The sequence below is a fragment of the Alosa sapidissima genome, chromosome 10 (assembly GCF_018492685.1).
Source record: "Alosa sapidissima isolate fAloSap1 chromosome 10, fAloSap1.pri, whole genome shotgun sequence".
Lineage (NCBI taxonomy): Eukaryota > Metazoa > Chordata > Actinopteri > Clupeiformes > Clupeidae > Alosa > Alosa sapidissima.
In genome coordinates, this window is record NC_055966.1 from 21,402,593 (window position 1) to 21,419,047 (window position 16,455).

General features: G+C 42.2%; 1 protein-coding gene across 1 annotated transcript; it reads right to left on the minus strand.

Annotated features, from left to right (window-relative positions):
* Positions 1–532: 532 nt before the first annotated feature.
* Positions 533–15,396, minus strand: LOC121720945 (membrane-spanning 4-domains subfamily A member 4A-like). The gene is made up of 8 exons (XM_042107461.1): positions 15,303–15,396; positions 10,475–10,648; positions 10,155–10,265; positions 9,965–10,021; positions 2,674–2,832; positions 2,445–2,564; positions 2,267–2,335; positions 533–1,546 (listed from the first exon to the last, which is right to left on the minus strand). The coding sequence occupies exons 2-8, from the start codon at positions 10,631–10,633 to the stop codon at positions 1,442–1,444; spliced, it is 780 nt and encodes a 259-aa protein (XP_041963395.1). The 5' UTR covers positions 10,634–10,648; positions 15,303–15,396; the 3' UTR covers positions 533–1,441.
* Positions 15,397–16,455: the final 1,059 nt, after the last annotated feature.

Here is a 16,455-nt window from a genome sequence, read left to right on the forward strand (position 1 = left end):
ATAAAAACTCCTTAACCAAACAATCACTGAAGTTAAATGTAAACTAGTTTTAGTCTTTCTTGAAAAAAACAAACAAACATGCAAAACAGTATGTACATAATGGTACCTGGAGACCCAATTGTTTTCTGAGGTGGTACTAATTGTGAAAAGTTTGAGAACCACTGCTGGTAGATCCTTCCTGTTTTATTGTGTCCTTGTTGCTTTTTGATTACTGGGAAGTCATGCTGCTGTCTATTGCGTGTGAGTGATCTTTGTACCATACTCTGTGTTCCTCATAAAACTTAGCATGAGACCTTTTCCTGCATGTATATTCTGTCTACTTCCTTTAATTTCAGTTGTGGGGGAGTTCCACTTGCTGCTGTTAAACAAGTAAATAAATGACCTTACATGAGAAATAAAAGAGACTCATGGCCCGCCATCATGTTCCATTGATTAGTGGAAGCTAATTGTTGCAGCAAACGCAGCGCAAAAACAGTATGGTTTGTCAGACTAAACATTTCATGGATTGGAAGAACATAAATGACACCTTGTATTTGAATCAAATATTTAATCAAATGTGTATACATTTGGAATTCACTGGCAATCATATGCTGCTACAGGCAATAAAGCCTTCTGTCATTGTAACACTCCAATTCATTTTAGTAAAGTGGAAAAAAATCTAAGCTTATATAATCACAAATTGTATTATTATTTGAAGGATAACCCCTTGAGATGCAGCATCTTGTTTTCGAGGAGGTCCTCTAAAAGACAACAACAGTACAGAACAAGCAAACACACACACGCATACAGACTATAGCTCTCCCTCACCCCATCAACCCCACCCCATCCCCAAGTTCTCAATAATCAATTTACATACCCTAAATCAAGAGAAAACCAAAATATATCAAAAGAGAGAGAAAAAACGTTAAGTATCTTCCAAAATTGTTTAGGATTTTTGATGTCATTAGACAATGATTTGTATAGCAATTGGATTTTGCATTCCTTGTTTTCATTGTACAGGCATTTCTTAAGTGCTTATATTCAGTCCAGTCTGCCACGTCCTTTGCCAGGCAATACTTTTCCCAGGCCTTATCTCTTTGTTTAAATAGATGTATTAGATCTCTATCAATTAATGGTATTGTCTACCCTTCACCTTAAATTAATTGTCAATCACATATTCAATGCTAAGAGAGAGGCTCGCATACAGAATGTTTTTCTGTATGTTTGTTCCAACACACATTAGTGGCTTTATTCCATGGCTGGCCAGGATGTTGTAAAATATTTCAATTGAATGCAAAGTCACTTGGACCATACTATAGATAACTACTGTTGAAATGTAATAGATGATAGTGAGTATTCAGAAATAGTGCCTACATACACTTAAACTTTGACAACATAATGAAGACACTAAAGAGATACTTAGAGAAACATAATGCCTCCCCTGTAGATGTTCCTTGCCTCATTATTGGACAGTGTATATTGGGGGCAGATCTTCAGGTCTGCCAACTTTCAGGCCATCAACAGCAGGATGGGCAGGTGGCACCACACTGCTTTGGAAGGGAGGCATCTGGAAAAGTAGCACACAAGATGTTAGCTGAGGGATCTATGCATCTGGTTTTTTTTTTAATAAGGGTCAGTCATAATGTAGCTTGGCATAGCCAGACTCAAATTCTGATAAGAATGTACTCCGCCCACAAAATTTGAGGATGTCAAAAGCCTTAATCACGGTTTCTGTTTGTCTTTAACCCATTTACTCCTAATATGCCTGCTAAAAACGCCTATAGAATCCTATGCCATTCTAGACTAAATAACCTTATTTCCTGAGGGTTTTCTGAAAAAATACTAAGAATTGTCAACGTCTACCAAAACCTTAATATCTAAGCCTCTGTACACCTAGAAACATGAAATAAAAAGCATGCTGGGCTACGCAGCAACCAGCGGGAGACTCAATGCTGCGCTAGAATGTTGCGTTATGCAGCATCCAGCGCGAATGGGTTAAAAGCTATGGTAATGTCAATATCTTACATAATAACGACATCTAAACATCTAGCTTTTGTTGTAAACAAAATCATCTCAAGCACGCTCAAGTAACATGGAGAACTACTTCACTGTTGCTCATTTGTCAATCATCATAAAATAATTTGATTGGCCTAAAGCATCCTAACCGTGTATATAGACTTCTCAATGGAATGAATTTCCTGGCCTGAAATTTTGTGGGCAGGTAAATTTGGGCTGGCTTCCAGACTAGTCTTAATGATCTTTTCTGTTTATGATCAGGACTCCATACCTCAGAGGTGTTCAGTGGAGGTGCAGACAGGTGGGAGGTGGTAAAAGAGGGTGGTACCTGGTATAGCACCTGCAACAAATACAAATATAAAACATGTAAAAAGGGTATCAATACCCAGTATACTAACTGGACAAAAAAGTACTACTGGACTATGAAGACTTATCGCATATAAACTCACCTGAACATTAGTCGTAGTGCAGCAGATGGCTTTGCAGGCAAATGCAGATACACAGATGGAAACAATGAACTCCAGCACTGACAACACCAGCATCACTCCAGCAATCCCCATTGACCTGCTCTATTGTAGGGAAACCAATATCATACATCATGACTGTAAGACAGATCAAGGTATTTCCATGGGCAGCAGAATGTGCTGTGTAAAAATGTATAGTGTTTAGGATACCTACCCAGTAAATCTGTTCGATCATATAGCAATCGTAATTAAAACTGACGTCATAACAGTGGAAATAAGGATATAGTGGGATAGATAAATCAAGGCTATGCATAATTATGCCAATCCCTGCAGTTATTGTGCTGAAGATGTTCATCACCATTGATGCTTTGACCTAAAAAAAAAACCGAAATCACATCACTATAACCACGGCAGCTATTTCAGTCCAATATACTTGAAAGTGGCCCATTTGATTAGACCATGCTTCATATTGTATCATGCACGTATTGTATAAGTAATGTAATGAAATAAAAGGTGTGTGTTTACAGATAGTTTTACAGTGGCTATGGGCATGCCTCAGCTAACCACAATCAAAGATCACAAAAAAATCACAATCAGTTTTTTTTTTTCATTTATAATAAATACTCAGTGTCACAAGAATCATAGAAATTGGTGAGATCGGAAATTGTTAAGAAAAACGAAATACTAAATATACTATATAAATTAAATAAAAAAATCTAGTGTGCAGATGATCAAGCATGAGGCGCTTGCAGTGACAGGGCCGGCCGGGACTGGGCCTGTAATACTGTGTGCATGGTAAGGTGCTCAAGAGAGTGAGTGTCATGGTGAAGGTTGCAAAACAGTGCAACAATACAGACTATGCAGAGAAGTCTATCTCTCCTCTTCCCTTTAGTGAAGCATTGAACAGTTCAATGGCCCTGGGGACAAATGAGTTCTTCAGCCTGTCAGTTGTGCATGGCAGTGAGCGAAGTCTCCAGCTGATCAAGCTCTTTTGCTTTATAATAGTGCTGTGGAGTGGATGACATTCATTGTCCAAAATGTTGATCAGTTTGCTCAGGGTCCTTTTATCTGATATTGAAGTGATGCACTCTAGTTCGGCTCCCACGACAGAGCCAGCTTTCCTTACTAGCCTGTCTAGTCGCCCAGCATCCTTCTTCTTTGTGCTTCCTCCCCAGCTTACCACAGCATAGAAGAGGACGCTGGCAACAACAGACTGTCTAAAACATCCTGAGGAGCTTACTGCAGACATTGAAGGACCGCAGCCTCCTCAGGAAGTACAGCCTGCTCTGCCCTTTCTTGTAGAGTGCTTCAGTATTTGCTCACCAGTCCAGTTTATTGTCCAGTTTACCACCTCCATATTGACCCCATCAATGGAAACTGGTAGCAGAGCGGGCTTAGACCTGCGGAAATCCACCACCATTTCCTTGGTCTTTGAAGTGTTGAGTTGGCACCACTGCACAAAGTTCTCCACCAGGCTTCTGTATTCATCCTCCTGCCCATCCCTGACACACCCCACAATTGCAGTATCATCCGAAAACTTCTGCATGTGGCATGACTCAGTATTGTAGCAGAAGTCAGATGTGTACAGGGCAGGCTTGGAATTTCACCAGTTTAGGGGGAAGGCCACTTGGCCTTCAGTTGGGCATATTTGGTGGGGGGCACAAAGGTCACAGTGTCTGAGAGACAGTTCTTCAATCTGGCAAACTGTGGCCGCTCGGTCAGGTAATCTGTAATCCAGGATACCAGGTGAGCGTCCACACCCATCTGCAAGAGCTTGTCTCCCAGCCTGAGGGGTTGAATGGTGTTAAAAGCACTTGAGAAATCAAAGAACATGATTCTCACAGCACTTTTCCCCTTGTCTAGGTGAGAATGTGTCCTGTGTAGGAGATAGGTGATGGCATCGTCAATGCCCACTTTCTCCTGGTATGCAAACTGTAGCGGGTCGAGTGCATGGCGTACTTGGGGTCTGAGTATGCATAAGACCAGTCGCTCCATTGTCTTCATCACGTGTGATGTTAGAGCGACAGGCCTGTAGTCATTAAGCTCACTTGGGTGTGGCTTCTTAGGGAAGGGGGTAAAGTTAAGTTTAACAGTTTTGTTAAGTCCTGTGTATTTAAACCCCAGGTTTTGTTCTGTCCCTTGTCTCGAGTTGTAAGTAAAGTTTGCTTTTGAATCTAAGAAGCCTGCATTTGTCCTACATTTGTCCTACCACTGCTAGCACAGACACATGCGCAGAGAGGAAATATAGGTAGAGAAAACTGCTAGACTGTGCAGTGCAGAGAAGCTGAGACACTGTAGTTTCTTGGAAAACAATCAGAAGAACTGTGTGATGTACTGACACAGTTACAAAAGCTAGAATATTGTTTTTTTCCTGCAGGATAACAAGCATCTCTGAACTGACCACATTTCAGCACTCTAGGCTACACAGTATAGTTAGATCAAGTTGGACAGTAGCACATTTTAATCATTTTATATATCTATAGTGGCTGGTGAAAGAGTTGAGTGGCTTTTTTTCGGGGGGGGGGGGGTGTGGTAAGTAGTGTCCCCACCAAAGCTCAGACCAAACCTACACCCTTGCTTCAGACTCTTCACTTGTGGCCTGGAAACCAGACTCTCTGACTTCGCAGAGAGTCTGGCCTAGATCCATAGGCAGACATTTATTTCCGGGTGGGAGGGCAACGTTTTAAGTTTAAAAAAATCATTGTTCCTTTGAACCACTTTCAACCAATCACTAACAACCGGCGTTTCGTCATACAGAGAAGTTTCTCTGCATCACGCCCATAACAAGCAAGCGTGCAGCAAACAGTCACACGTTTCATCTAACTCTCGCCAAAATGCATCATATGGTGTTTTATGAATTTATCCAAGTTTCATTTAAATGCATAAGTGCGTCCAAAGCGCCACTTTTAAGCTTGTATGCGTTGTCGTTTTCGAGTGAATTTACCTTTTGAATGGGAATCCTATAGGGCCACTACTTTTTTGATACAATCGCGTCAAAATCGCTATTTTTCAAACACGATTGTAGCCTGTGGGCCAGGTTAGGGGTAGGATCCCTAAGTGTATTTCTTACACTCTCTCTTAAACTCACTCACTCTCTCCCTTGCCTACACACTCTCTCATGCTCCAATTACGTCATTAATTGCCGGGTGGGATGGGCACTGATTGAACCACGTAACACCTTTCATGGGCTTCGGAAAAACCTTTCTCCGAGTGAAAACATCATTCGGCGTCATTCACGTCACTTAATGTGTGAGTCAGAGGTCGGAAACTGGGGCTAGATTTTGCTAACAGAGTTGCATAGTTAGGGGCTCTTCATCACTTTTGTCGTCACGTTGTAGTTCGTTTGTAGTTCGTTTGTAGTCCATGTGGCCTTTCATGTCCAACAGTTTTAATGTGAACTTGGGAATTTGCCCTTTTTATCACTTGAAAAGCTGCATATCTTTCTTTCACGAGCATCTTACACTATATTTTAAGCAAATACAGTTGTTTGTTTAGGATTAGTGAGTGTATTTTTTAACCTTTGTTGTGGCATCCGTGTTTGTCACACATTCGATGGCAAAGCACTTGAACACTTGCTGTCAGAAAAACAAAGTAGCCATGGGGGCGGTCCTTGTCATTCCGAGGTGCTCTGAATGCACCCATAGACTCCTGGGGTCCTTAGACCGGGATATTGTCATTTTATCCCTCGCTTTGTTGAATGTAGCAGAGATTTGGGTGCTGCATTGGAGTGTTAAGTGCGTTGGGAAGCAGACGCTGACTGAGCCGTGGTAGTCTCTGCGGTAGACAGTAGCCGATGTGGGCAAGCGCGTTCCGAGTGATACCAACACGGTTCAGGTGTAACAAGCTCCGATGAGTACTGTGTCTGCGGTGGGGTGTGACCTGTAAACTTAGCGCTCCTCCTACATTGTTAACCCTACGACAGATCTGCACAGCTACGCCCTTTCGCTAGTTGCTGTTCTCTACAGTATGATTGCATGTGTGTGCTGCTCATTGTTTAGGTACCTGTCCTTGTTTTCTTGATTTCTTATTTTTCCTCTAGCCTGTGGGGGTAGTAGTTGTATGTGCGTGTAGATATTGTAGCCACGGGCTAGAGTGTTTTTTCTTTATTTTTTACTTCTTTAATTCCCCTCCCCTCCCGTAGCCAGCCTAGGTGGGTGCGGCCAGGATAGGGCATGAGTAGAAGACTTCATGGGAGAGCGGGTTTCTTTCACTCGTTCTCACTTAAAGTTTGGAGTTTGCAGTGCTGTGTAGTGTAAATCTCTAAACCACGTCTTTAAACCATGTTCATCAGAGTGCTGTGAGGTTTGCAGTGTGTACATTGAACTCTAGCGTGTATCACTTAAAGAAGTCTTGTGTCTTTGTTTACGTGTGATCTCAAGACCTTAGCCTCCCTTAGTTTTTCTCTAAGGCGCTACTGGCTCCTGTGCCGATGGTTGGGCGTTTACTGTACCCATGTCTTATCTATGTGCTTTACCTATCTGGTGACCATTAAACAACACCTTCAAGAATATTTATTGATAAAGATTTTTTACTTTTATGGAACCTGTGTTGCGTACATTTAATCGGGACAAGAGTTCCCCTTGCCCTGACACCCTACTAATCGAGCTCAAGGGGTGGCGTAGTCAACTGTACCGTAGGGGGCGCCACACTAAGAAGGCTCGACACAACATGAAACTTTGATCGAAGTATCATCAGTGTCTCTACACATGAACTCGAGCATTGAGAACTTTGTTGGTGTACACAGAGTTTACTAAAAGAAAGGTTTTGAACAACTCACTTGTTTTTTCTGCTCGCTGCCATCTTGCCATCTTGCAAGGAGTTGTCCAAAATGTTTCTTTTTAGTAAACTATGTGTACACAAACAATGTTCTCAATGCTCGAGTTCATGTGAAAAAATAGTGATTTTGACGTGACCATGTAGCCTACTAAACTAAAGTTTGACTTGGGTACGTTCGTATTTCAAGTGACAAAATTAAGGAATGACAAAGCTGACAATATAACATCCTACTCAACTGTGACTTCGTTCGTGACACTCCTGTTAATAGGCTAAACTAGAAAGAGCTAAAATAACTCATACCAACCTTATTTGTGCCTTTTATTCACATTTGCTCAAAGATTTCATAAGCCCTTTTCGCTTCCTACGTTGATGTATTCCAAGCAGTCTGCTTCGGGGGCGGGGACGTAGTAATTGAAACACCATACCTGTGTAACGTAAACGCTCTCAAGGACGCCCTCTGTTCTCTGGTTGGGTCGGCTGCCCAACTACCGAAGTCAACAAGGGCGAATCAACCTATTCCAGACGGAGTACTGTAGGGAAAAGAAATCGAGCGGAAGTACGTAGGCAGGCAGAGGCCAGGCTACTTCACTTGTACTAATCTTCATGTCAATGCCTAACCTATTCCAGCCTAGCCGCTTGCTCTCGTTCTCTAAATTTCTTCTTATGCTCTTGAATGCAAACTGCCTCTATTAAAGTGTTTGCTACAGGTTCATATTTATTCTCTAGATCGGCTACCATAATGCTAGGTAGCTCAGTGTTTTCTACAAACTTAATACAGCAAAGTAGAAACCTGTAACACCCATTTATCACCTTTCAGTAACTATCCTTATATTCACACCATGTGTGTATTGTCTAAGTTTCCCTTATAGCATATATTTGATTTTATCTGCAAAATGCATTTTAAATTTTTTGCACATGTAACCCTCATTGGTTTTAAGGCAGGCGCGCGGGAAGCTATTTTTGACCAGGGGTGCTGAATAACAAAAAAAATGGATGTCCGACCCCCCCCGGACATGCATCCTCAGCAGTACACTCCTGCATGATCCCTGCAAAGCACTCCATGATCCTGGCTAGGGATCTTGCCAAACAGCAGAATTGTAGATTGTAATTTGGAAGGTTAACTTTATGAATCACTCACAAATCTTCGAATCACGTGCCATGAACATCAGCAACTCCATCAGTCCTCTATTCCCACTGCACTGATCCCGAGCTCTGCTACTGCAAGCTGTACTCACCTGCACTGACCCTGAGCTCTGCAACTGCAAGCTGTACTCCCCTGCACTGATCCCTTTGCTACAGACGACGGACGCTACGTCACTCGCTTCTGGTTTCAAATGCAGCTCAAAGCTGTTCTAACGCAAGTCGGAATCCCAGAAGACCGTTACTCAACTCCTTCTTTTAGAAATGGTGCAGCCACCACTGCGGCAAATAACGGTCTGTCCATCAAGCCCTCAAAACTCTCGGCCGGTGGTCCTCCACGAGTACGAACGAACAGGTATGAGGGATCAGATTCCAAAAATAATTCTGTGAAAATGCATGGATTCCAGTTGCTGCTACGGAAGCAACTGAATCCATGCATTTCCACTGAATTATTTTTGGAATCTGATCCCTTATCATACCTGTTCGTTCGTACTCGTCGCTCGACTTATCATGACTAAATTCAAGATGCCGTCGAACGGTAAAATTCCTTAAGGTACTGTCTGTATAAATCGTCTTGTAAATAAACTACCAGTGCTTTTTCAAAGTTCTCTATGTCTCGTTTTAAATGTCAAGGCCCTCGGAAGTCTACCAATGAAGTATGGAGCTACTTTGAGCCTCGTAAATGGTGTAAAACAGTGATTTATTTGCATGGCTAGGCCGATGCCCGAGGCACCACAACGAAACACTGTGTTGGTAGCATTGGCTAACTAGCGCCAGATTTCTGAGTGCAGGGGACAAGCCGAGGTGAGCTATGAAACATACGTTCACACTCGGTATCATGTTTCAACACACTTTAGGTCAATATCACACCGGAATTCTCCTTTAAGCAATATGACACGAGTGGGAGTGGGGTTGGTAAAGGATAAGGGCATGGCTGTAATTCGGCCATAGGAACGAGGCTGAAGGCAATTACACAATGACAATTTCACAAGGGCTAGGGGGGCCCAACACGGAGGGTGGGCGGGTGTGGGGTTTGGACCCCAGGGACCCAACAATCTTTTTCCGTAAAGTTTAGTGGGGCTACATGCCCACCAAGTTTCCTTTTCCTCCGGTGTTTCGGTGTCCCGGGAATCGTTGACCAAAAATTCAGGAAGTTGATGACGCTGCCGTCATAATAAACAATCATGTCAATGCAAGCAATAACCTAATACAAATAAACAACGAAAAAAAAATACTATAATATACCATGACATAATATACAAACCTTATAAGAAACGCTTAATTAACTAAGTTCATGCTGAACAGATATGCCTTTAGACCCCTCTTGAAAGACCCAAAACTATCACAGGAACGGAGAACACTGGGCAACTAATTCCACCAACAAGGAACCACTGAGGAAAAGAGTCTTGAATTTCACCTACAGTAGCGTTCTTTGTATTTATCGCTTCGATGTCTCTTAAGATGTTGGGAGCAGGAAGTTCTGGTTTGTTACTTGTGCCTCTCAATGGCAAGAGACTTTCTAAGAACGAGATTAATGATGTTGGATTAAGGTAAAGGACTGCTGTCAGTGTCTATCATCAAATACTCACCAAACAGGGATTGAGATTCTTATTGGCTCTAACTGTGAGAGAACCAGCAGTGATGTACTGAAAGCACAAACACATATAATACATTAGGAAAGACCATGCTAATGTAAACAAAGTTAGACTGAAGGTTTAAACAAACTTATTTAGTTATGCATTTTTAAAGGAGAAATAATATAGTACATAAAAAACTCACAATGATGGTTCCCCAGAACATGATACCAGAGTAAGAGGATATTGTCGAGGCCGAAACTGTCGTCACAATACCAAACAAGAATATAACCACGCCAATCATTATTTGAACTGTCTGGGGAAAAAAACAATCACATTACTGTATGTTCTTCTTGACTTCTTAACTTCTTGTTCCAGAACTTGAAAGTAGGCTACAACTTCAACTTGATTCTGTCTATGAATAAGGCTACTAGTGGGTTACATGTAACTTGGATTATTGGGCCAATTTCAACCCTGGTTATTAGTCATCTGGGTTATTTGGAAATGTACTAATCATAAACTCACCCCCAAGGCAGCTGGTTCTCCTTTAAGGAATTTCCCAAGCATAGAGGATGGAGTTGAATCAACTCTGCTCTGGGGTGAAGTCACACTTTGGGCACCTTGATGTGGGTACAAATGAGTGACCACCACAAAGCCATTGGTGGAGGGAACAGAGTTGGCCATGGTTCCTGTTGGAAGCTGCACAAACTTGAAATAAGCAACTGAACGGTTGCAGAACAGTGAGATAACAATACGTTCTGGAAAAAGTCTGATCAACTCTTGTTTATGTCTTTATTCCCAAATGTATGCTAGGCTACGCGCAAACACACTTTTGACTTAACTGAGCTGAATCTGCGTCTCATTAAATAAGTTAAAGAAGTGTCCAACCACTATCTGTCACAATTAGTACAGTACGCTGTGTTTGGAAAATAGGCTTCCGCTGGATTTTCATGTAAAAATTGATTTTTTTTGCATATTTTGCTAATATAGAGTCTAAGGAACAAGATTTTTTTTTTGTCTTCAAATTTTCACGATCCATCTTTAGTTTTTTTATCTGTATGTCTTAAAATAAGCGATTATAATTAGTCCGAAAAGTGATTTTCACATTTTCTTCTCATTTTTTCACAATTGATTCCACTTTTTGCACACAAACCCCCCAGATAATGTAGAAAGGTTGTTGGTTCTAAAACAATATCCATAGTTTTCAAACATTGAGTGTCTGAAAAGTGTAAAAATACCTCCACTCTTGTTGCCTATGTCAAAAACGATTTCTTAATCTTTGCTTTTCTTGATGCTTTCCTTGACCTGCCATATCATTCTATTGTCCTTAAGAGAAATTTGTGTTCTATATAGTAATAAATAATCTATATAGTACAGGCAACACAGTACACCACTAGGTGTCATAGGCATGGGTAGTTGAGTAACAGTAGGCAAAATTAACAAACAAAAGAATATAAGGTACAAACAAACAGACAAACCACGGATAACCCTCTCACAGCCTGAACTAATACAAAAAAACAAATAACTCAAGGGAAAACATTGCTCAGACACTAAACCATGTGCATTTGCTCTCTTTAAAAGCAACGTGTTATCCACAGCCAAAAGGCCGGGCGTGCGAGAGAAGCAATGGAGTCTTAGAATTAAGAATAAAGCCATGTTCTTCCAACAACAACAACCACAAGCACCCATGCGCCAAACAATTCAAATGACCGGCATTGTTCTCCCAGAGAGGAAGCTACGTATATGATCCCCACCCACGGGTGGGCGTGTGCGCCAGCGCTGCAGGTCAGCCTTTCCACATACACACCTGGCTTTAAAGTCCACCGTTCTGGTAGTATACCTATCTACTGCCAAGGCCTGAAGGGGACGGGGAGAATATTTACTTCTTCTACACTGGCAGAGAACTCATGTGAAACAGACTGTGGGAGGTGGAAGAGGTTTGAATGCTGTCCGGCAGTATTATGAGTGGAACGTCGGAAGGATAGAACCGGATCAGGGTTCAAACCCAACTCTTCCAGGGGGCACGATTGGAAAATCTTCACCTGCTGCTATACTTGGGGCCAGCTCTGGTTCTTCCAAAGTGTCTGTGCTAAATGGTGCCACTGCCAGGTGGCTGGCGCTGTTTGTGGGGGGTTGGACATCTGGTACGCCCTCTATATGAGCCTAGGGCAGTTGGTCAAGGCTAAAGTTAACACCATCTTGGTCACTGTGATGCTAAGCACTAGTCCTGGTGTGGACTATGGCTACCCTCAACAGGTCTCCAACTGCAGGGTTACCAAGGCCTGGTTCCCTCCCGATACCCCCACGAGGCTGTGGAGCAGCCAGTGCTAGTGGGCTGGAGGTATCTTGACCGGTGGGAACAGGTTTAAGCTCGGAGCAATGCATGGTCTCAAGGGGCCCTTTTCCCCATACGGCCTGATCTTATATTGTGTGCCAATTCCATCCAGACGCTCCACAATTTCATACTTGGTAGACACCCATGTATCCTGGATTTTGTGGCGACCGTAAAAATGGTTCTTGCAAAAGAGTTTACATGTACATTACATTTAGCAGACACTTCTTGACCAAAGTCACTTACATACTGTATGTCAGCTATATTACAAGGGATCACATTGTCCCCAGAGCAATTGGGGTTAAGTGCTTTGCTCAAGGGCATAACAGTGAAAGCAGGGGACCGACAACTTTCAAGCTACTGCACGCTAGCCCAGCTCCTTAACCACTACACTACCACCGCCCAGTAAAAACTGGGGCCAGTAGCACCTCTGTCATATCAAATCTATGGTCCTATCCACCCCCAGATGGCCATGGTTGTTGTGTAGGCTATTGAGCACTTCGACACGCAACACCTTTGGCAGTAAAAGCTGCAGCACTGAATCCCTGGAAGGAGGAGCCTGGATCGCTCGGTACAAGGTCCCATCCACAAGGTCCCATCCACTGGGGGCAGCCGTGGCCTACTGGTTAGTGCTTTGGACTTGTAACCGGAGGGTTGCTGAAGTGCCCTTGAGCAAGGCACCTAACCCCTCACTGCTCCCCGAGCGCCGCTGTTGTTGCAGGCAGCTCACTGCGCCAGGATTAGTGTGTGCTTCACCTCACTGTGTGTTCACTGTGTGCAGTGTGTTTCACTAGTTCACGGATTGGGATAAATGCAGAGACCAAATGTCTCTCACGGGATCAAAAGACCAGGGATGGTGTCCACCATACAAGATTCTGTCATCCAAGAGTCTTGGATAGGACGCTTGCATGTTGGCTATGGCAAGCGGCAGGGGAATGTCCAGGCCGTGTGACACAGATCGCAAAGTGTTAGTGGGGCTTGTGGGAAGCCTAGAAAGGGTATCGGCATTGCAATTAGCTGTCCCAGGACGATATTGGATATTGTAATGAAGAGGGCAAGCTGAGAAACTCAGCAATGTTCCAGAGCGCCCAGTTTCGCTGACTGCAGGTATTGAAGGGGATTGTTGTCAGTGTACACAGTGAACGTACACAGTTATTTCTCCCGGAAAATTCTCGAAATTTGCATGGCCTTCAAACTTCATTTTAAAATCATTGATCCATTCATTTTTTCTATTAGTCTGACATCTCCCAGGTTGCCAGATTGTGTATGAAATACACCCTACACATACATAATCACTTACTTTCAATTTCAACCATTTTGTCATAGGGTTAAAACCTGGCAACCCAAAACCCAAATAAGGAAGCGGGTGCCGACTGCACGCAGTCTGAATCTCGTAAGCAAGCGGGCTAGTTGAATGACCTACTCCAGAACTAGCTGTTGTAAATTGTTGGTAATTTAATTGATTAACACATCACATAAACTGTTTTTGAGTGTTGTTGATACACTGAACTGTGTCCTCGGAACCAAATCTGACAGCAAGCAGCTTTGGAGTTTTGGAAGTAGGCTGCAGGCAGGCAGCTGGTGGATACATAACTGCCATGCATATGGTAATGGTAAGGTAAAAGCAACGACCGAAATGCAGTGTTGAAACACGTGTATGAAACATGTTAAATATGAAAACACTGATTCGGTACAAACACTGAACACCCCCCCCCCCCCACACACACACACACACACACACACACACCACCCCCCGGAAAAAAAAAAATCTCCCGTTTTTGGAAAGCTAAATGTTGACTGGTATGCCTAGGACTGGCGCTAGGCGCCTTTTCCCAGACGACATTCAATGTTAACTATCCAATATTCAGATGTCTGTAATTGAAATGTATGCAAATTAGTGCATAATTGATGAGATATTGTTAAATTACATCTATAAACATATATTTTCAGAAAACTTGTAATGAAATATTGTCTCTACATAAATAATCAACTAGTAAAAGTTTCATAAGAATATCAAGGAGTTACATTTTTTACCTATTCACCCGTTCTTTGTTGCCTATGGAGGCCAGTTTTAGGCCGCAAATGCTAATTAGCAGGTTTAAAACAAAAAAATCAGCTAAGTAAATATGATATTCAGAATCAGCACCCAAAAATTAGGCAAAATACCCTCTTTACCAGTGTTTTCTCACATTTGACCCCCAAGTGATAGTAGTCCCAGTCTAAATTATGCATTATATAAATGCATTATGCATTATATGTCACATAAGTGTGAAAATGGATTGTGAAAATTTGAAGACAAAAAAAAAATCTTGTTCCTTAGACTCTATACTAGCTAAATATGCAAAAAAATATTTTTTTACAAGAAAATACTGCGGGATTACACAAGACACCGTACTAATATGGCTACAACGTTTTTTTGTGGGTGAAAAAGTGTAGGCCTACAGGGGTGGAGTGGGACAACACATTACCGAGACATTTCTAGCTTTTGTGTGTGCTTCACCTCACTGTGTGCTGAGTGTGTTTCACTAATTCATGGATTGGGATAAATGCAGAGACCAAATTTCCTTCACGGGATCAAAAGAGTATATATACTTATACTTATACTAGCTCAAACTAGGTTATTTCCATATGTTAACGTGTGTCAATAAGCTTAGGTTCGGTTGTGTGGCATTGTTGACTACTAATATAATTTTATTTAGTATGCTAAATCATCGGAGGGCACAGCAAATACAATATTCAAACAGCCATGGGCTATCATGCGCTTTTTGAGCTCACAGTAGCCTAATCAGCCCGGCCCCAAAACGCCACCTCCCCACCGTGAAATTCTCCCTACAATGCTTATGAACTTGTCTTGCTACTGTATATTAGGTCACACTTGCTAACAACAGACAATGGCTATCAAAAGGTAGTATTTTCTTGTAACATAAAGCGCAATGTGTCTATATTATCAATAGACACTAGGCTGCTCACAAAGATGTTGACCAAGTTGAAGAAGCAAACAAATAAGTATCACTGACTTACTTCTGATGATTTCTATTTGAAAGTAGAATGAAAACAGAAATCCCTGTGTGGCTATGACGATCAACAGCAATAACCAACTGTCTGAGATTATTTGTTCTTGACAACTTTGTCTGAACCTGCGTCACTAATCGGAATAGGTGCTGCCCACTTGGGGGGGGGGGGGGGGGTGTTATCTTAGTTTACTTGTGTTGGTGCTTGTATTCAGCATGACCTAATACTAAGTAGTGCACTAAGCTTGTATTCAGCATGACCTAATACTAAGTAGTGCATTTCTATTGTCTCTTTTTTCCAAAATGCAAATCTGCGCTCAATGTACTGAAATTACCATCACCATGGTGTTGAAAACATAGCCTACATTGCTTGTGTGGTGTAGCCATTAGGCCCATCAGAAATGGATTTCAAAGACCAAAACAAAAAGGCAACAAGGACCACTCTTAAACTGAGTTAAATGCTTGAGAATAAAAATGTGTTTTGAGTTGAGAAATGATAAATTGAGAACAATGGATTCATATCGTCATGTTCTCCACTGCCTGGAAATGGTCTATTAAAACATAAGAATGTTGTCATGTGACATACTTGTATGATAAATATGTGGGAAAGAGACCAATATGTGTTTATCATTCTCGGTGTCCTAATTTCTTTACAGTCTTATCTCAGCTTGGCCTTTGACTGCTCCTCCATAAACATTAATGGTTCACCAGAATTCTTCTGGTATTGACCAATATCTCACTGATATAGGTGTCTGCACATGAAATGTGCATCTCGTAGCCTACAGAGTTTTCAGTGGCAGTGCACACAGTTACCAGATGTCCTGGTAAAAACAGAATCAAAGTTTGGCCTCTCTTCCAAAAGCCTCTGGTTCCATACCTAAACTTGTGATGATGACACATGATAGTGAGACAAGTGGGAACAGAGTTAGGGAAACAGGGGCCAAGGTACTACAGTGTCCATACCACTTTTGGGCTCAAGTGCCCATTGGGACTTGGGTTTGGGACTCGGGTTTGTATTGAGAATTATTGCGAGGACTGATTGCACCATTTTGTGGTTGATTAAGTGTGATTTCTGCTGCTCTAATTAAACTACAGTATGGACCTGCAGAGACCACCACCAATAGGGACACACACAGACACACACACACACATGCATTAAACAC

Bases quoted from the DNA above. Each gene is read 5' to 3' on its own strand.
- LOC121720945 (XM_042107461.1), bottom strand. From the start codon at position 10,633: ATGGCCAACTCTGTTCCCTCCACCAATGGCTTTGTGGTGGTCACTCAT. The intron at 2,336-2,444 runs GTGAGTTTATAT...TATTTGTTGCAG, and splicing joins GCACTACGACTAATGTTCAG to GTGCTATACCAGGTACCACC. The intron at 1,547-2,266 runs GTATGGAGTCCT...CTACTTTTCCAG, and splicing joins CTCCACTGAACACCTCTGAG to ATGCCTCCCTTCCAAAGCAG.